Source organism: Carya illinoinensis, chromosome 7, assembly GCF_018687715.1.
Source record: "Carya illinoinensis cultivar Pawnee chromosome 7, C.illinoinensisPawnee_v1, whole genome shotgun sequence".
NCBI classification, from domain to species: domain Eukaryota; kingdom Viridiplantae; phylum Streptophyta; class Magnoliopsida; order Fagales; family Juglandaceae; genus Carya; species Carya illinoinensis.
The window spans coordinates 1997095-2018051 of record NC_056758.1 but is presented as its reverse complement, the minus strand read 5'-3'; the positions used below and the strand labels follow the sequence as shown (position 1 = coordinate 2018051).

Genomic DNA, 20957 nt, shown 5'->3' with positions numbered 1-20957 from the left:
GATAGTAGAAAAGTGAGAAATGATATTTGCAGTCGTAGTTATGTAAGCGACGTGCAGTCGCTTTGAAAACACTGAATTAATATGAGACCCACATAAAAAAATTAACTTTTTAATCGTGGATCCTACTTTTTTTCAAAACGATTGTGCAGCATTTACAATTCCACAACTGTATATAGCATTGCCGTAGAAAAGTTCCAATTTATTATCTATACAATACATATTCTACAAGGAAAAGAATGATGTATGATAAAGGAAAACACTAAGGCTACTGTTGGTTAATTTTTTTTTTTTTTAAAGATTAAGAAAAAATTGTTTAATATTATTATAAATTTTTTTTATATTTTTTTAAAATATTTAAAAGTATTAAAAAATAATTTAAAAATAAAAAATTTACCTAACAATAACTCAACGAAAACCACAGCGGTGTCTCAAGCACTGTCGTATGATAAAACACTACTGTTTCTCAAATCTCACTAATGGTTTTCTTTTTTTTTTTCTTTTTTTTTTTTTTTTAAATTTCTGCAACCAAAATAAAACACTACTGTTTCTTTAGTTTCTTCTCGGATTAAAAAGCTCGTCCCCTGAGACGTTTCCGTAAGAGAGAAAAAATCGGTCGTTTCTATCTTGGTTCGAATTTCAGAACACCTCTCTCCCGCTGGCTAGTATCTTCTCCATAACCTCCCTCTGCGTATTTTTTGTGTTCGTTAGTATCCATTATCAGTTGTTTGTTTGTGTGCTTTGAATTCCTACGAGCTTGAGAAGGGTTTCGTGGGCCTGCTCAAATTTAATGTGGGGATTGAATGATATCTTTGTGTTTGCATGCAGTACGTATACCACTGAATCCATTTTACTTTTGATGGAAACCAAATTCCATTGGTTGAAATTCGCACCACTTGTTTGCATATGAGGATTTTAGAATTTCAAGGCATATCCATTTTCTGTTATTGTTTAGTGGTTAAACCCTTAGTGCTGTGTCTTCATGCTCGAGCGTAAGCTTTAATGGCATTTGAAATTAAGCAGGTTTGCTAATTTCATTGAGCGTGACTACTATTAGCGCAAGTCGAGATTTTGACGAATGAATTGATTTCTATGTCATAAAGTGATCATAATGACGTTTCCTTGGCTGCAAGTTTGCATGGTAGAAGTGAGCTTTATTGAACAGTAATTATATGTATGAGTTTTCTAATTAAAGTACATATTTATGCACATTTATCAGTTGTCTTGACAACCAAGGAAATGATGTATACCAAGCTAAGGCACATAGAAAGACCTTTTCCATGAATTAGCTGACTGACCTGTCTTCCTCAAGCTACTCTGACTCCTTGTTTCTCTTCATCTCCCACTACCTAATGACAGTCTGAAGAGAGCCCATTTGATATATTTGCCTTGGATCTATTTCCTGAATTTTTGTAAAAAAAGTTAAATTTTCATGTAATTTCTATGAAGCCGTTGATAATAATAAGCTCTTTCAATTTGTCCATCTTATACAGTGATTCCATGCTATTTTGTCAACTCTTTCTAGGATCAAAATCAGTCTTCTTTTCCTGTTCTTTGTTACATTTTCATTCAGATTTCTAATTTTTTCAATCAGCAGTAGCAATGGATGACTTACCTCAGGCTACTGAACCTCTCACTGCCGCGAGAGTAGAATCCAACAATGAACAAAGTGGTATTCCAGATGATAATCGGCTATTCCTCTTGTACTTCATCATGGGTACCTACTTTGGGCCCGATCTCAAAGGGGAGGGGCCCCGAATGTCATTATTTCAACGAATAGCTGAGGGACTTCCTCCATATACACTTGATCAAGTGGCTGGGACCCACATGAAAACAGTGGAAGTAGAGCAGGTGTACTATTATGTACTTAGGAAGGCTGCTGCATCTGTTGTTGTTAAATTACCATTGCTGCACCAGTTCCTCGAGGGCAATGTCCCTGTTCATGGACAAGACCCCAGTGCCAGTTACCCTCAATTTCCTGATCTCTTTCCTCCACAATTGCATCCTCTTTCACAGTTGAACAATCGTTATAAGATCATTCACAATATTATATTTATTAGCAACCCTGAGACTTTTTACATTAAGCTAGAGGATACTGAAAGGTTCAAGAGGCTAACTGGACTCAAGAATTTGCTTTTGTATAGAGATTCTGCAAGATTGAATACTTCTACAAATTGTGGACCCATGCGGGAGGCTGAAAACAGAGAGTTGACTCCCAACCGGTCTTCCCATTGTTCTAAAAGAACAAGACGTTTAGATGATCTCCTCAAGCCACAGGATTCTTGGCAACATAGACATGTTGTGGCACCTGTAAGTAGTGTGCCATATAATGCAAAATCCTTGATGTATAGTTATATGGCTCCTCTGCCATCTGATGATGACTCTGAAACCGTGGATGTGGAGAGAGTTGGTCCAGCAATTATTATTCTTCCTTCTCACCCAACTAAAAAAGAGTGGACTAATATTGTAGCTGCTACGAAAAGTGGATTGGCATTGACTGGGAGTGCAGCCACAGGGCAGGTGGGACCAGTCATAGGACTAATGGACATTGGAGAATGTGAAGACTCATACCTCTTTCGTGTCTCTCTACCGGGGGTGAAAAGGGATGAAAGTAAGTTGCCTATTAGAACTAAGATAATCCATTTCTGACACTATGGTTTTCCAAGGTAGTTGTAAAATGTCTTTACGACTCAGATCTTGTATATTGCGTACTAGGAATATAACAAAAACCCATCTTCTTTATTTGCATTATCTGTTTGACAAGGTTTAAAGATGGAGTTATAATTTTAACTGCATAGGAACATGAGCCAACATTATTTCATTTGATATGGCATCCGAACTGATTTCCCCCTATCCATTCCTCCCCACATGGGTATGGCACTTTTCAATGAAGGTTATCTAAGCAACTCAAATAAATTGGCGTGTTTTCTGCTCTTATATTAATAGGTCTTGGTTATACTTTTGTTATATTTGATGACTAAAAGTGCCAACTTGATATTAAAAAAATCCCTTGCATCTTTACTGCTCTTATAGCCCCAATCCCTTTTTTTCTCCTAAGTATGTGACTTGTTATCAACTGCAGGGGAATTTAGCTGTGAAATTGAAAGTGATGGTGAAGTATTGATACGGGGAGTGACGACAACAGGTGAGAAAACTGTGCACCGGTACTCACAAGTGTTTGAGATGCAGACGCATAACCTCTGTCCACCAGGGCACTTTTCCATCTCATTTCAGCTCCCTGGTCCAGTTGATCCTCAACAATTCAGCGGTAATTTTGGCACCGATGGGATTCTTGAGGGAATTGTGATGAAAGGGAGTCACAAGAGATGATAAATAAGCCCATGCTTGTTTAAATCTTTCGTATTCAGGCATGATTGGTCACTTTATATTCAGTTTAGAAGTGCTACGCTGCTAGCGTTTTAAAAAAGCATCTCCATCTTTTAATGTAAGTTTTTATTTTTAAATATTTTTTCCTGTTGAGATGTGAGATTATGGCTCAGTTTTGGTGTCTTTCGAAACCTCTCTAGGCGCTTAAATTAACAACAAAGCTAAAACCATGATGAGAAGCTGTTGTACGTGTATATGGGCAAAATTGGTCATTAACAGCGGAACTATTCTTTTGTGTACGTTTTCTGGGTGTCTATTTGAATGTTAGTTAACAAGACTGGGATGAGAAACCCATATAGTCATATGCATCTACTTGACCTGCCTGATGATTTTCTTTGGTGATTTCCAGGTTAAGTTGATGTAGTCGACCAGGATGATCTGATGATTTCTTTGCAAAATTGTAATGTCCCTATGGAAAGTCTAAATCACATGGTCTATACTTTAAAAAGACTAGTCAATGATACAATAGGAGCCTTATTGGAATCTTATAAAGAGCAAGATCTTCTCATTATCAAGTAATATGGGATCTCATATACCATCTACCATCAATCTTATTATATGGGGTATCACAATCTAACCCTCTTAAATTCCCGACGCCATTTATAACGCCCCAATGAAATGTCCAAACTACATGGCCTATATTTCAAAATGACTAATCAATAATACAATTAGAACCTCATTGAAACTTTATAAAGAGCAAGAACTTCTCATTTCTAAGTAACGTGGAATCTCATACACTATTTACCATCAATTTTATCATATGGGGTATCACAAAAATGCTTTATGGGAAATCAGAAATGAAAAAAGTGTCTCCTGACTTACTTCTTTCTCTGGTGCTAGGTCCCCAAACTCGTCAACTGCAGTTAGAAACTAGGTCATTGGAATCACATCCTACAACTTCCCATATGTAGCATCCTTGGACCTCATCCCCCTTTATAGGCTTTCTGTAGCCAGGTTCAGGTGCACTATTCCGTTTAATTCTAAATAAGATTCTTTACAATTTTATTGTCTTACCACTTTCTACAATTTGGATAGGGATAGTCTCAATCCAACAATATCAAATGCTGCACGTGACAATATAGACCTCAACATTAATTATTATGAGATTCATATGTTACGAATCTTTTTGAATTCAAAAAGTTGTTCGAGTCAAAAAATTTGGTGAGGGCCTTGGGCTTGAGGGTATGTTCCCCCAGGTCTAAAGTTCAAATCTAGTTGGGTGCAAACAATCTCTATGAGTCATTGGACTGGAGGATTTTTCTCTTGAATTACTTGAGGTGTACTTACGAGAAACTCTTTGTCGAAAGCCTGTGCGCCCCCAAAATTAGTCGAAACACTGTTTCCGAACACCCAGTACCAATTGGGAATATATATATATATATATCCAATCCTAATCTATTTAACAAAGCATGCCGACACTTTACACAATCTCATCGGGCATATGATCCATGTCCAAAGCCATACGGCACAATAGCACAACAATATCCTTGCCACAAGTGCATTTTTACAAACTGAACCTAATGCCTCCCGTCGAAAATACAGTGACAATTAGCACACAAAAAGGGATCATTGCTTGTCATGGCACGTTGCAAAAGTAGTTTCCCTTTGTATAGACAAAGGTCAACCAAGAAAGAAGTGCTTCTGATTATAAGGGTGGTTTACATGATCTGCTGGAAACTCGAGATTTCTTATTTTATTGTAGGAAACTGCCCAATTATCGATATTGAGATTGAAGTGCTAGCCAGAGATGACCAATGCAACTTTGCCGAGGAAACCTAAAATCATTAGTTTCTTCGATCTACCGGGCGGAAGCAAATCTTAAGCTCAATCCTGATTGCACTTTTTCATTACCAAGCATTCTTATTCGTTGTGCTGAAATTCTCAGCCTGTCTTGATGAACAATTACTCTGCAAACGAACGAAATAAAAAAAAGTGCAAAGAACAGACGCAAGTGAAACGATAATCCTAGTGGGAAAACTAAAGAAAAGATTATAGGATCATTTTTGGAAACAACTACTATGAATCTACCCATAAAGGAGTAAACATCACTTTCAGACACGAACTCAAGGGGAAAAAAAACCATGCAAGGGGTCTGCTCTTTACATGTTAAAAGTCCATAGGGATGGAAGTTCTCCGTTGTATTTGGTGTTGCTTTTGTAAGACCAAAATATAAACTCAAAGCTCTCAAAGCATATCTCCGTGTTCGTATTTCTTTTCATCTCAAAAGAGAACTATAAAAATGGACGTTCAATGTCAAAGGGTGCAAAATAAGCAGACAGAATATACCCGGCTGCATCTGTCATAAGCAAAACTTGATAGAAGGATAATTATCCATGTCACCAATGCTAAATCAATGAAAATGGCATATCTACCATGTAATGATAAGATTAAAAACCATAAATTTGGTTATCTACATCATCAACATCCTAGTTTTTCACCAGAAAATTTCTAAAACAGGATACAGACATTGAGCAACTACAACACCTCTTCCCTATTTCAATTTTCAAACGCAACTCAGCAAAAATAAAAAGGAGAACTTGCGCTTCTCAACTTCCACGCTACAGCTACTAATGATCTGAGGGCGATTGCTGTTGTTCTGATGCCTGTGGCCACATCTGTGGAACCATGTAGGGATGCGACTGTTGAGCATACATAGCAGGGTCCATCACAGGCTTCCCCATGATCATCCCAGGGGTCCCAACCTGTGGTGCATGATGAGGTGGCATATAACAATAAGGGAGAGCATCAGCATGCCCCCCAACAGGAATTGTTCCTCTTGGGATCGATGCCAGTACTTCATCTTTCAGATCCTCCCTTGGCACAATGTCAACTAAGAAATCAAAGATATCAGTCCTTGTGATTGCTGCTGCGATGTCATTCTTTTGAAGTGTCCTCCTTTTGTTCTCTTCCGTGTGATTCCAAGATCGCAAGGTCAACTCCAATATAAACATTTCACATGCTCTGGCAAATATTACTGGAGCCTCAGCTGATATCATTCTTACATCCTCATCGGCCTTCATAATCTTCTTGATCCTTGCTAGGGGAAGGCTATGGTTCTTGAAATCCGTTACCTTCTCAATTTCTTGGTACTGATTTGCCCAAAAAGATTGGAGTTGTTGTTGAAGTTGCTGTTGTTGCTGGTGGATGTGCTGATAAGCAAGCTGGTGTTGTGGGAGCTGAGCTCCAGCAGGCTGACTTGTAGATTGAATAGCTCCAACTGAAGTAACAACAGATCCATGACTCAGTGCTCCAGTCATTTGGTTTGTCTGATATGGGTTTGTGGCATATGGCAATTGGTCTCCACTACCAACAACTCCCATAGATGCGGGCTGGCTATGCCCTTGCTGATCCATTCTGATCCAACTAAATAACACAATTTAATGCCTCTGCATTTATTGAAATCAGAACAAAACAAAGAAAGTAGAGTTAGGAACATTTTTTGCAGCGCGTGGTCATATAATATCAATGTTAGTCAAAATAAAATGCATGAATGAAACTTGCATCCTTTAGTGCAAAATCAACCTTGTTAACAAAGCAGTTAGAAGCTAACACATGATACCGCTTATGGACTGACAGGGAAAAACTGAGTATTTTATTCAGGTGCATCAAATTACAAGAAAGTTAATCATATTTCTTTTCTTTTTTTTTTTTTAATAAGAAGAAAGTTCATCAAAATAACACAGAACCACTATCTTTATCATTCAGAACCAACTAATAATAATTATATTTAAAAAAAAAAAAAAGCACAAGCCCTTAGGTGAAGAGATAGAAAAAATTTACTGTGTATAGAGCTATAATAAAAAGCATAAGAACAGGCAAATTCATCACCAACAGGCAAAAGAATTATACAAAAAGAGAGTATTTCTACAAATTCATTTCAAGCTAGAATACATATCCCTCAGAAATGGTACAAGATGACTTCCATCTACGTCTCATGAAGTGCTGCAAGCACTTAAATTAAGCCATTGGTTCAAGAATAATTCCTTCTAATAGACTAGTATAAGAACCAGTGAAAGCTGCTATTGAGTTTTTCTCACGTGTCAAGACAAGATTCTAGTGTGAGTCCTGCAAGTTTCTACACACGGTTTTTATGAAAACTGAAGTCACCTTAAATAAAACCCAATGACAATAAATAAAGGATAGAAACAAGTGTCTTTTAAGAAAGCTAGCAGGCACCCCACTATTTGTTAAGGAAAACAGCCTAATCCAAAAAAAACTCACCTAGGATTTAAGGAGTAAGCAGTGTTCATTGATTCCTTCCTTACCTCTATGCCAACCAGTAACCATACATCAAACACAAACTTAATCCAAAAGAACGAAATATTCATGCCGTAAATTCCCCATCGGAGTCCATAAATGACTCTGACACCATTTGCATAAAAGGATTGAATGCCATGTGTTGAGGGACCACCCCATGTGTGCCATCCACCCACCCCATGTGTGCCATCCACTATGTGTGCCCATGTGTTGGTGGTGTCCAATTCACATGATGATATTCCTCACTAAGTGCTTTAATTGAGTGTCTAGCTTGTGCATTCCAGCACATATGTGGAGGGAGAAGGGTTGAGCTTCTCCTATAAATAGGAGAGGTCATATGAAGGGAAATTCATCCCATTGAGAGAGAGAAGCAAGAGAAGTGTGTGTAGTGTGCCATTTGAGATAGAGTTGTTTTGAATATAGTGTTTCCGCTCAGTGGACGTAGGCAAATTGCCGAACCACTTAAATATTGTCTCTATCTATTGTGGATGTGATTTCTGGGCAGCTTTAGGCGCAACAATTGGTATCAGAGCCAATTAGGCTCTTTTTTTTTTTTTTTTTTTTTTTTTTTAGGAGTGGATTTTTGTGGTAGTGTGGATACGTACAGTCTAAGAAGGTTCTGTCTAGGAGATTGGAAATTTTAAGCGTGTCCATTGTGACCCTCCAATCTTTCCTGGGAACTGACTTAGTGTGGTACTATTCATTTCTACCGTAAAAGTTCATCAGAGCTTCGGTTCGTGCTACCCAGAAAATTGCAGTTGATTGGAATCAACTTTTGATCACACCACAACGTTCCTCTCGTCAAGACGGATCCGTTGCCGCAAACGGCATCGAAAACGAGTACCGGAGGAGCCCCCACGCGCCCCCAGTCGCCCTACACAGCGCGTGCATCTCACGCGCCAGACGATCAGAACCGTCCGTTTTTCAGATCTATTTTGGGCTTGATCTAAGCCATTTGGAGTCCGATTTCAACGATCAAATAGTACTTTCCGACTATTTGGATCATTCCGGACTTATCCGTACGGTTAGAATTTTGAAATTTTGTGTCTAAATTTTCTAAATTCAAATGGAAAGATCTGGAACAGATAGGGGCTCTGAAAATACCAGTAGCTCTGGACGTAGGTCCACCGTGTCAAATGCTAAGTTTGAAGTTGAGAAGTTCGATGGAACAAGCAACTTCGGCATGTGGCAGTGTGAAGTCATGGACGTTTTGATCCAACAAGAGTTGGATATTGCGTTGGAAGGAAAGCCAGACGACATGACTGATCAGGGTTGGAAGAAGCTTAATACTCAAGCTTGTAGTACAATCCGGTTATGCCTTACCAAAGAACAAAAGTATTTTGTCATGAGAGAGACAAATGCTAGGGTACTTTGGCAGAAATTGGAGGATAAGTTCATGAAGAAGAGCATTGAGAGCCGTTTGCACTTGAAGAAGAAGCTCTTCAGATTCCAATTTCGTGAAGGTATTTCAATGACTGAACATCTAAATAGTTACAACCAAATTCTTGCTGATTTGTTAAATTTAGATGTTAAAATCGAAGATGAAGATAAAGCTTTACTTTTGCTAAATTCCTTGCCTGATACATATGAGCATTTGATTACTACTCTATTGTATGGGAAGGAAAAGATTAGTTTTGAAGATGTATCTAGCTCTTTAATTAGCAATGAGTACCGGAGAAAAGATAAACATGTACAACAAGATACATTAAGTGAAGCGCTAACAGCAAGAGGGAGACCACAGTCAAGGTATCCCGGAAAGAAGAAAGGTTTTCAATCGAAAACCCGAGCCACATCACGTGGTCCATCAGTTGGTAGAAATCTCGCCAGAGACGAGTGTTCCTTTTGTCACAACAAAGGACACTGGAAGAAGGATTGTCCCAAGCTGAAGGGACAACAGCAGAATCAACCCACCACAGCCAATGTCGTGGACAGAGATGATGATTCAGATTTTTCCTTGATAAGTTCATCATCCATTTGTCATTCTGATGAATGGATTATGGATTCCGGATGTACCTATCACATGTGTCCCAATCGGGACTGGTTTACTAACTTCAAAAAGATTGAAGGTGGAACAGTACTTATGGGCAATGACAGTGCCTGTAAGACTCAGGGAATAGGTAGCATTCGGCTAAAGCTGCACGATGGTAGCGTCAAGACTCTGACAGAAGTTCGGTACATTCCGGACTTGCGGAAGAATCTCATCTCACTGGGAGCTCTGGATTCAAAGGGATTCAGAATCACCATTGAAGACGGAACTCTCAAAGTATTAATGGGAGTTCAGGTGGCTATGAAGGGTTTGAGGCGAGGAAACTTGTACTTCTTGCAAGGAAGTACTGTTGCTGGAAGAGCTTCCACAGGCTGTGAGAAGCTAGATGAGACTGATGATGACACCTCCAGTCTGTGGCATATGCGTATGGGACACGCAGGAGAAAAAACTTTGCAAACACTGGTGAAGCAAGGCTTACTCAAAGGTGCCAAGACTGGTAAACTGTCTTTCTGTGAGCACTGTGTATTGGGGAAGCAGAGGCGGATCAAGTTTGGAACCGCAGTACACAATACACAGGGAATACTTGACTATGTGCACTCCGATGTTTGGGGACCTACCCAAAATGCATCTTTGGGAGGTAAACATTGGTTTGTGACTTTTGTGGATGATTATTCTCGTCGTGTGTGGGTGTATACGATGAAGAATAAGGATGAAGTGCTGAAAATCTTCCTTGATTGGAAGAAAATGGTTGAGACTCAGACCGGCAAAAAGATCAAGCGGCTCAGATCTGATAATGGAGGTGAATACACTTCAGATCCCTTCATGGAAGTATGCCGGAGAGAGGGAATTGTCAGACACTTCACAGTACGAGGTACGCCGCAGCAGAACGGTGTGGCAGAACGAATGAATCGTACTTTATTAGAGAAAGTGCGATGTATGTTACTGAATGCTGGACTCAGTAAGAAATTTTGGGCTGAAGCTGTGACATATGCCTGCCACCTCATCAACCGACTACCCTCATCTGCCAATGACGGGAAGACACCCACTGAAATGTGGAGAGGTACACATGCTACTGATTATAACTCTTTACACGTTTTCGGATGTCCTGCTTACTATCACGCTAAAGAGAGTAAGCTTGATCCTAGAGCCAAGAAAGCAAAATTCTTGGGCTTTAGTACTGGTGTAAAAGGGTATAGACTCTGGTGCATAGAGTCTAAAAAGGTGATCATCAGTAGAGATGTTACCTTCAACGAATCTGAGATGCTTAAGTCACATAAGCATAGAGATTCCCGTGAATGCAGCCATGATAGTGAAACACCTGGTGATTCGCAAAAGGTGGAGTTTTTCACTCGAAAGGATTCAGGAGAAACAAATGGAGAGCATGGACAAGATGAGGTTGATAGTCCAGTCACAGTACCTCCAATACAACCTGAATCAATAGCAACCAACAGACCGAGAAGAGAGAAACGTGTACCGTCACGTTATGCAGACTATGTGACATATGCATTACCAGCTGAAGGGGGTGAGATCCCAACCACTTACAGAGAAGCCATACAGTCCAGTGAACAAGTTGAATGGACAAAGGCAATGAAGGAAGAGATGCAATCTCTTCACCAGAACCAGACTTGGGAGCTTGTGCCGCTTCCAAAAGGAAAGAAGGTAATTGGCTGTAAGTGGATTTTCAATCAGAAAGATGATCAAGCTGCTAAGAATGGAGTGCGATACAAAGCTAGGTTGGTAGCCAAGGGCTACGCTCAGACAGAGGGAATTGACTACAGCGAAGTATTCTCTCCTGTTGTGAAGCATTCATCCATTCGGATATTGCTAGCTTTAGTAGCACAATATGACCTTGAGTTAGCACAGCTTGATGTAAAGACAGCTTTCTTACATGGTGATCTGGAAGAGGAGATTTATCTGTCTCAACCAGAAGGATTCAAAGAAGCTGGCAAAGAAAACTGGGTATGCAGTCTGAAGAAGTCTCTCTATGGCTTGAAGCAGTCACCTCGGCAATGGTATAAGCGGTTTGACCGCTTTATGATGGATCTGAAATACACTCGTTGCCAATACGATCATTGTGTATATTTCAGAAAACTTGCAGATGGATCTTTCATTTATTTGCTTTTATATGTAGATGATATGTTAATTGCATGTAAAAGCAAGGAGGAGATAGATCGCTTAAAAACTCAGTTAAGTCGTGAGTTTGACATGAAAGATCTGGGAGAAGCTCGAAGAATACTGGGGATGGAGATCAGCAGAGATAGGGTGAAAGGTACAGTTCACCTTACTCAGAAGCAGTATCTGAAGAGAATACTGCAACGCTTCAACATCAACTCAAAGACGAAGCCGGTGAATACTCCAATGGCCCCATATTTCAAGCTCAGTGCATTGCAGTCTCCTAAAACTGATGAAGAACGGGACTACAAGAGAAATGTCCCATATGCAAGTGTTGTAGGAAGCTTAATGTATGCCATGGTGTGCACACGACCTGATATCTCCCAGGCCGTTAGCTTAATTAGCCGCTATATGCATAATCCTGGAAAAACTCATTGGCATGCGGCTAAGTGGATTCTACGGTACATTTTAGGAACCGTAGATATTGGTTTGAAGTTCGAGAAGGGTGGAGATAGTCTAGTAACTGGGTATGTTGACTCAGACTATGCAGGTGATCTTGACAAACGCCGATCGACAACTGGATATGTGTTCACTATGGCTGGAGGACCAGTTAGTTGGCGATCAACTTTGCAGTCAACAATTGCACTGTCATCAACTGAGGCTGAATACATGGCTGTAACAGAAGCTGTGAAAGAAGCCATTTGGTTACAGGGATTGGTAACAGACTTGGGCTTTAAGCAGCAAGAGGTTACCGTTTACTGTGACAGTCAGAGTGCAATTCATCTGACCAAAAATCAAGTATATCACTCTCGAACAAAGCATATAGATGTCCGTTTCCACTTCGTACGTGAGATATTGGAAGAAGGGGACATTCTACTTCAGAAGATTGGCACTGAAGATAATCCAGCAGATATGTTGACAAAGGTCGTCACCGGGATCAAGTTCCAACACTGTCTGGACTTGATTAATATCTCATACTGCTGAGCACCCACGGGTGCATTGGCGCCTTAGGGCGCATTTGGTAGCGGAGATCTCTCATGGCAAGCGAACATTTCGATAAAGGGATGAAATCATTGGAAGGATACAAAATGCAGTATCCTAATGTGGCACACTTGGGTGGAGGGGGTGATTGTTGAGGGACCACCCCATGTGTGCCATCCACCCACCCCATGTGTGCCATCCACTATGTGTGCCCATGTGTTGGTGGTGTCCAATTCACATGATGATATTCCTCACTAAGTGCTTTAATTGAGTGTCTAGCTTGTGCATTCCAGCACATATGTGGAGGGAGAAGGGTTGAGCTTCTCCTATAAATAGGAGAGGTCATATGAAGGGAAATTCATCCCATTGAGAGAGAGAAGCAAGAGAAGTGTGTGTAGTGTGCCATTTGAGATAGAGTTGTTTTGAATATAGTGTTTCCGCTCAGTGGACGTAGGCAAATTGCCGAACCACTTAAATATTGTCTCTATCTATTGTGGATGTGATTTCTGGGCAGCTTTAGGCGCAACACCATGTATATATGAACGCCCAAGAAACTTATGGTACATGGAAATATACCACTGCCATCCAAGAATTTGTGCAATCTCCAGATAAAATAAACGACTCTCTCTACTTATGATGATTTTTCATCACCATCTATTAAAATTGCTGCAATCTCCAGATGAAAGACCAAAATTTTTCCATTCCAACCTAACATTCATTCATGGAAACCAATAAATAAAAAGACCAAACCACTTATAACCACTAAAAATTCTATTAGTTTCATTATTTTACAGTTTCTGAGGGAATTACGCTCTATCAAAAGGGTATGCTCTAGGCACAATTACCTCATGATCACCTACTCACCTAGCTAAGTTTTAAAAAATAAATAAATAAATAAAAGGAAAAACAGAGTCAAAAACGCAACACAGGAGAAACAGACAAAATTGAACGCTACCAATGATATGGCTATTAAATCATGAGTTTTGCTACATACAAGCACAGTCACACACTAATTTATATACCAATACTGATTTATTCATACTTAAAATTTAAACTAACACTATTTTCAATAAAATCTACTTTTTGACCAATCACATCACATTGGTGCACAGATTAGTACACAATTATGCTTGCAACTATATTTTTCCTTAAATCATACAACACAAAGCAAATATTGCTCATAACTTCATAACTACAACAAGATTTACCAGTGACCCAACCCCCCAGAAAAGAAAATAAAAGCTAATAAAAATAGAAATATCCCAATAGATGCAAAAAAGAAAACAAATGCGTCACACAGAATATGCACATACGTGTACATACATACGTACATCTTGCATGTATACATTACATAAAGAAAGAAACACAGTACCCTTTTCTGGCTCTGCTCCGCAAGACTGAGGGCGCCTGAGAAGACAGCAAAAAAAAAACAGAAAAGCTTGTCAGATATCCGTTCTATGCATTCTGGGTCGAAGCAATTTTTGGGAAATCTTCACCGAGAGCAAAAGACCCCAATTTTATTGATATCAAATTCAGCGTTGGAGGACAAACAAGACGAACCTAAAGAAAAGAAGGAAGCGCAAGGAAGAAAAGAAAAAACCCGAGAGTGTGTTTCTGATTCCGAGTTAACGTTGTCAGAACGAACCCAATAACTTTTGTTCCGTGGCTGCCCTTTGTTCGGACAGTTTTACCCTTCATTATAACTTCATCCTACCATTGGTTAGACAAGTTAAGACTATTCCATTGAGTTCTGTTCGAAGTTGATTCTGTTAAACTCCCATTGCAGTTTGGTAGGTTTATAACTTCATTGAATGAATATGTATATAAAAATATATATATTCATAAAAACTCAAATATTTAAAAATATTATTATTGTGGATACATTTTTTTTGAATCTTTTATCTATATTATTGTTGATATATTATGTATATAACCAAATCTGATCCGAGTATAGTGGGTGAATCTGATTCGAGTCTGTTTTTCGAGCCCATTTTTTGTACCCCTTTCTGCTGTTCTTTGCCAGTGTCTTAAAACCTGTCGCTATATGATAGCCAGTCGTTAATAAAAAGGTGAAGTTTCAGGTCAACATAGAGTGAGGAAAATCGGTTGTTTGGTTTGCGAATGATATGAATTATCAATGGTCCATCTGGTTGTTTCTCCACCCCCTCCCTTGTAGCTCATTTTTTAACATTAAAAAACATCTTTACTGTTATTCTTTATGCCACAATCTAAGAGCAAACCTTTGGCCACAATCTATCACAGTGAGGACCATTTATCAGTTAAGCTCATAACATGAGGAATTTGAATGACATGACCGGAATGGCTGCCTTAGAATAAAAGGATTAAATGATTAAGATAAACAAATGAATAAACTATCTGATAATCATATATATAATATGCTAAGGAACTGCAATTTGAATATGTTGTGACAAGATATTATGGTACATAAACATTTTCTATTACAAGTATAGATTATTCATATAAATTAATAAGAATTTTAGCTAGTCAATAAAATAATCTCCTCAAAGCATTGTAGAAACAAACAGGAACCAAGATACATCCAGGGTATGAGCTACCTATCTTTCAGTTGTAGCTACTCAATCCCTTCATTCTTCTTCTTCTTCTAATCCAAGAAACTGGCTTAATATCACCAAGCAGAGATATCCAGGGGGTATAGAGCAGCCGCATTTCTCTCACATTGTTTTGCAGTTATCAATGTAGTCTATAGATCAGTATGTCCAACAAGCGTCAAAATCACCGTGAAAACTTGGCAATTACTAAGCTTATGGCCGTAAAAAGAATATACAGGCCAACAAGACAGAATCCCCAGAACCTAGGCACCCGGAATCTATTCCATGTAATAACCAGCAGAGACCCCATCAAGCTCAGTAGCAGGAAGACAAATGCCATAGTGATGCCCACATGAAAATGGAGCTCATAAGCGTTTGGATAGATATTGGCTGTTTGTATCACCAAAGCTGTTCCAAGCCCAACAAGCATGTTAAACATCGGCCCAGCAAAGCAACCGGCCATGGCCATTGCTGGCTGACCTGCTTTGGCAACTGCCACATCAGCAACCAAGTCACCCACTGAATTTCCCCATGCAAGTACCGTGAGCCCAAGGAGTGATGGTGGCAATTCAAGAATTGCCCCAAGTGCTGCCAGGCAATTCAGCAGTTCCCCAGCAATAGTAGAAATCCAGAACACACTCATAACAAACGCTATGATTAATAAAGGCATTTTCTCAGTTTTGGGGGGCTCTTTCTCTAGTATAAAGTGACGAACTGTGAGAGGAAAGCTTGCCAATAAAACTATAGACCAGAGAGGAAAATGGGTGTGTGGCAGGAGGAAAACAATGGGATGATCAAATGGCATGAATGAGTTGCAAGAATATAAAAGGGCTAAGGGGCAAAGAGTGACATTAGCTGATGTGTAAAATCTGCTCCATTCTGAAGGTGCAGTTTGTGGAATTGTGAGCTTCAAAAGAACCGAGACAGGAAGCTCCCATACTTTTGAGATCTGCATATGCATTTCAAAGCAAAAAGTTAAGGACAATCAGTAGAAGAAAACTACTTACAATCGATTCATGTAGATATAGAACAATCTGAACCTGAACATAAAAATTCACGGAGATTAGAAGAGAAATTAAATGGTGTTTACAACAGTTCTAGTTCCAAATAGTGGGGAGGATTGTTAGATAAGGGAAGGATGCATAAAAAGTACTCCCTTTTGTTACCTTCAATTTATTAATCTAGCCTACACAAATTGGAAGAACGCATTTCAAAAGCATGCAATAAATGACTTTGCCAATCAGAAGACCCCAGAAATATTTCGATGGCACCAAGTAGATTAAGCACTTCGTAATGATCCCTTGGTTTATCTATATGTCAACATGGAATTCTTTGTTCGACCAGCCCTTCCAAGTGGGCATTTCACCTTGTCGATTATAGCAGACATTTTATGGTGTTGATTATCAACATTCAACAGAATTTTAATCATAGGACACAGTAGACACATGATAAATCCAAGAATCAAGCATCATTTGTACTAAATCAGCATCAATGCAGATTAATATTGTTTCACATGATAAGTGTGCAAGGCAGGTACCCACTTCCAATTTGCCAAGTGATAACCCTGATAATTCTAAACATCTCTTCCATCCACATACTCAAGTTAGGTATATCTTGGAGCAAGAAAAACTCTGGGGACACCTTAAAGCTTCTTACATCTGTACTCTCAGCAGAGACCTGAATCCTCCGAAATGAAGGGGGAAATCTTGCTGCAAGATTTGGGCACTTTACTCCTATAAAATTAAGCTTTACAATTTATATTTTACAGCAGGCACCACAACTGTATTTGACTTCAAACAGTAAATCGACCAACATTGTTTCATTTCCATGGCCCTCATATATAGAAGATCCATAAATTTTTTTTTTTTTTTATAGGTAATCAAGTAGTTTTATTCATAAAAGTAGGCAAAGCCCAAGTACACAGGGAGTATACATGAGAAGTACTAACTAGAGTTTACAACCGAAAGAAGAAAATCATAAATGAGAAGTACCTAACTAGTGTAGATCCATAAACTCTACACTTCCTTTCATGCCTTGGCTCAAGAGAATAGCAAATGCTCTAGTTCAAGTTCTCCTTGGTCAAAGTAGAAGATTCTTTCTTTCCCTCCATTACCATCAACTATATCATAAATTGAACATTCTAATTCCTCAACTACTTAGCATCCTCCATTTAATAGGTCCAAACTTCACGCTAATTCAAAAGCATTAACAATTTCTTGGCTAAGTTTTGTGTAATGACACATGGAAGAATTCATAATGGCTTAAAGTATTTTTTTAAAAAGGTTTTAAGATAATGAACAATTACAATGCATTCACATAGAGAGATCAATTATCAAACCCAAATATTAAATTGATAACTCTCAAAACCAACATATATTGCATCTACCAAAAACACAGGCATATGCATACAAGTATTTTCCGTCCCTCTTCTATTAAATGAACATTTATAAATGGCATACACTTTAATATACTAAACGCTCCCATAAATACCCTTCTACAGACCAGGAAAGGTGCTTTTAAATGTAGGAAAGGTAAGTTTCATTGAACATCAGTGGATTTAAGGGTAAGAGAGGAATTTAAATGGTTAAGTACTTCCCTCTGTTTCGGAATAGAGAACAAAGAAAGCATATCATCTATTGCAGGATGAAAGGTGCACATGTTGAACATGTATAAAAGAAAACGAAAAGGCGTCAGATTGTTTCCAAGCATTTGCTTTCAAGCAGACAAGTTGCTTGACCATGACTCCATTCTATAGAAAGTTGGCAATACATGATTATATACCCAGCAATAAAAGAAGTCATATTGCAATCAGGCTAGGGAAATGCTCTAGTATCTAGTATTCAGTAGAAAGCAATTACATTTCAGATCCAAATATCAGATTATGGAAACAAAACCAACTAGAACACTAGAAATGAAAAAGATGTGGTCAATACAGCCAGAACCACACCTGTAGCCCAATTCAATTGACGAGGTATTTCAAAGCCACTGGTAAGATACACACGAAATATGTGCAGGATCATCATTAGGACCATCATACTTACCTACCATCAATAAACTGATTGGATTAACAAACCAAAGTTAGCTTCAGTCATTATATATTGAACCGAAGTAAAAGCTTCAGTAAATGCCGAGGCAGTTAGTAAGGTTATTTCTGATCTGTCCATGAACTTTTACAAGTTGCTGTCATTTTTATGTAATAATTGAACATAGCACGTACTGGGTTCTTATATAAAACTACGCATACCTAGATTCAATTCCCAAAAACACATTAATGACACATGAACGCGATTAATAAATTAAGGCCAACATACATTCAAATAAACCAGTAAACAAACAGAAACCCCAAATATTTATCAACGTTATAAACATTCTAACAAGGAGCCGATTCTCATCTCAAACATACCAGTCCAAGCGATTGACAAAACCCGAAGCCTGACTTTACTTCCTTCAAATTTCCTGAAACCTCTCCAATCTCGTAGTCCACCACAGCCAATGCCTTCTCCACCTCACCTTCCCCAACCATACCCAACTCACTCCCACCTTTCCTTCTCGCTCCGCTAAGTCCCCAGTCCATCCAAAACACAATCCCAACAAAAAATACATAAAACCCAACGAACCCAACAGCCTGCCACAGAAAAATCTCCGCACTGAGGTACACATAGAACAAGAACAACGCCGCAATTAAATAAAACAACACGTCCCTCACAAACGGTACGGGATCCACCGAGAAGGGTGCGGCGTAGATTGCCACAAAACCAACAACTAATGCAGAAACAAAAGTGCCCGCTGAGAGTATAGCACCGAACCCAGTTCGGTAGTGGCCTCCGCGTACAGCGGCAACCGATGAAAACACATCAGGAGCTCCATTGCCCAAGGCTAATAGAGTAACAGCACCGATTGTTGGTGATAGATTTAGTTGGTGGGCTAGTTTGGTAGTGACTATGGAGAAGTGGTCCTGTGCGGTCTTGATGAGGATGTAGAAGAAAAGGAGGATGAGGAGGAAGAGGGAAGAGATAGAAAGAAATGGGCTTTGGCTGAATAGGCAGGAGTAGTCGAGGAGGGTATCAGAGGTGGATTTGGAGCAAGGTTGGGATCTTCTGGTGAGGAGCGATCTATGGGGGACTATGGAAAAAGGGTATGGGTGGGACGGGGATTTGAGGAGGAAGAAGAGGAAGGAGGAGAGGAGGGAGACAGAAAGTAAAATGGTTTTGAGGGAATGGGGCAGAGAGAAGGCCATGCCATGGATTGATTCACATCAAGGCCGCTCCTTTTCAAGTGGCATTGTACCTCCCTCTTTGCGCGTCTGTTAATCGGCTGTGTTATGAAATTGGTTGATTCTAATCCATTAACCAGCGAAGTGGGAAATGACAAAACAGGAATATTTACAGGAGGAAAAAAACCGAATCTTCTCCGTGGGAGAAAAGCAAATATCGAATGATCGCATCTAAAAACGAAGTTACACGTTTGTGTCATGTTTTATTTACTCCCAAATCTAAACATGTCATTTTCCTCAAACCCTAGGCTGCGAGTTCAAAACTAAAATAGCCTGTTGTTCAAAATACAAACTGTATTAATTTGCCATCTATAACTAATTTGATACAAAGAGAATTGATTTCAAGGTATTATTTTTAAAACACCAATACATCACTGATATGGAAGTATTTCACATCAAAATTTTGATTCAAAAATTCTATGTGCAGTCACTTTCGTGCATTCTTTTATGCACTCCAGTGATATGATTGGTTAGATATTAAAAAAAAAATTAATCCAGCCAATCATATCAGTGGAGTGCGCAGGAAGTACGCAAAAGTGACTGTATGTAGCATTGTTCAAATTGATTAGTGTTTTATTTTTAAGTGTCTTATTATAAGTCATGTGCTAACACACCGGCTTCTATATAGCATAACTCATAATATTAAAATACGTAATTTTGGTGTAATATCTTTAAAAAAGTTAAAGATAATCATTAAAAATAAATAAATTATTTTTTCATATTGGTCTATTTTTTCAAACTTGTTCCAATAGAATACGTAAAATTTATATATTGTACAAATCTAAAAGACTTACCTAATGTTTTTTTATATTACTACTTTTATTTTGCTAAATTTTCAGAGTATTTTATTATTTTCACCCATAAAATATCATCAGATTATCTAATCTTTATACTTAATACTTTCCAAATTCTCAATTTACAACCGAAAGACTTCTATATTTTTCAACTTTTTAATAATTGATTAAGATTTAAAGTTAATATTATGTCACGTGGCTAATATTTCGTTATCTCAAAAGTCAGGTTATGTTTAGATAGTAAGATGATCTTATATATTCTGTGAATAATAGTAAAAAAATAATAATAAAAGGTAATGATAAAATATTAAATAATAGTAAATAATAATAAAAAATGATGAAAAGTAATGATAAAATAATAAATAGTAATAAAGTATTCTCGTAATACTCTAATATTCAAACTACCCTAGTCGAGATAAACAAAATGCGGATGAAACTTTTAATATTCTTGGTGTGAAGTAAAATATATGTAGTAGTAATTTATGGATGAAAAAGTAAAATCTTCCACATATTGAAAGGCTGTAATCATTGGCACAAAAGCACATGGCACCACCAACTAGTATTACATAGATAATAACTTCGAAGTACTGATCATTCAG

General features: G+C 38.5%; 3 protein-coding genes across 11 annotated transcripts; 1 reads left to right on the top strand and 2 right to left on the bottom strand.

The window, feature by feature from the left end:
* The first annotated feature begins 507 nt into the window (after positions 1-507).
* Positions 508-3496, top strand: LOC122315312 (increased DNA methylation 2). 7 transcript variants are annotated; one of them, XM_043131157.1, is made up of 3 exons: positions 508-824; positions 1592-2608; positions 3080-3496. In XM_043131157.1, the coding sequence occupies exons 1-3, from the start codon at positions 788-790 to the stop codon at positions 3325-3327; spliced, it is 1302 nt and encodes a 433-aa protein (XP_042987091.1). In that variant the 5' UTR covers positions 508-787; the 3' UTR covers positions 3328-3496. The 7 variants fall into 7 exon arrangements, with proteins under 7 accessions (XP_042987091.1, XP_042987093.1, XP_042987095.1 ...); XM_043131159.1 differs by having other exon boundaries at positions 509-658; positions 1595-2608; XM_043131161.1 differs by having other exon boundaries at positions 515-662; positions 1595-2608.
* A 2234-nt stretch (positions 3497-5730) lies between these two features.
* Positions 5731-14932, bottom strand: LOC122315313 (nuclear transcription factor Y subunit C-3-like). 3 transcript variants are annotated; one of them, XM_043131164.1, is made up of 3 exons: positions 14282-14932; positions 14094-14128; positions 5731-6770 (listed from the first exon to the last, which is right to left on the bottom strand). In XM_043131164.1, exon 3 carries the CDS (start codon positions 6735-6737, stop codon positions 5952-5954), a length of 786 nt encoding a protein of 261 aa, XP_042987098.1. In that variant the 5' UTR covers positions 6738-6770; positions 14094-14128; positions 14282-14932; the 3' UTR covers positions 5731-5951. The 3 variants fall into 3 exon arrangements, with proteins under 3 accessions (XP_042987098.1, XP_042987099.1, XP_042987101.1); XM_043131165.1 differs by having other exon boundaries at positions 14053-14932; XM_043131167.1 differs by lacking the exons at positions 14094-14128; positions 14282-14932 and adding an exon at positions 7606-7771.
* Positions 14933-15085: 153 nt separating this feature from the next.
* Positions 15086-19740, bottom strand: LOC122315311 (cation/calcium exchanger 5). The gene is made up of 2 exons (XM_043131155.1): positions 18695-19740; positions 15086-16240 (listed from the first exon to the last, which is right to left on the bottom strand). The coding sequence occupies exons 1-2, from the start codon at positions 19526-19528 to the stop codon at positions 15476-15478; spliced, it is 1599 nt and encodes a 532-aa protein (XP_042987089.1). The 5' UTR covers positions 19529-19740; the 3' UTR covers positions 15086-15475.
* Positions 19741-20957: the final 1217 nt, after the last annotated feature.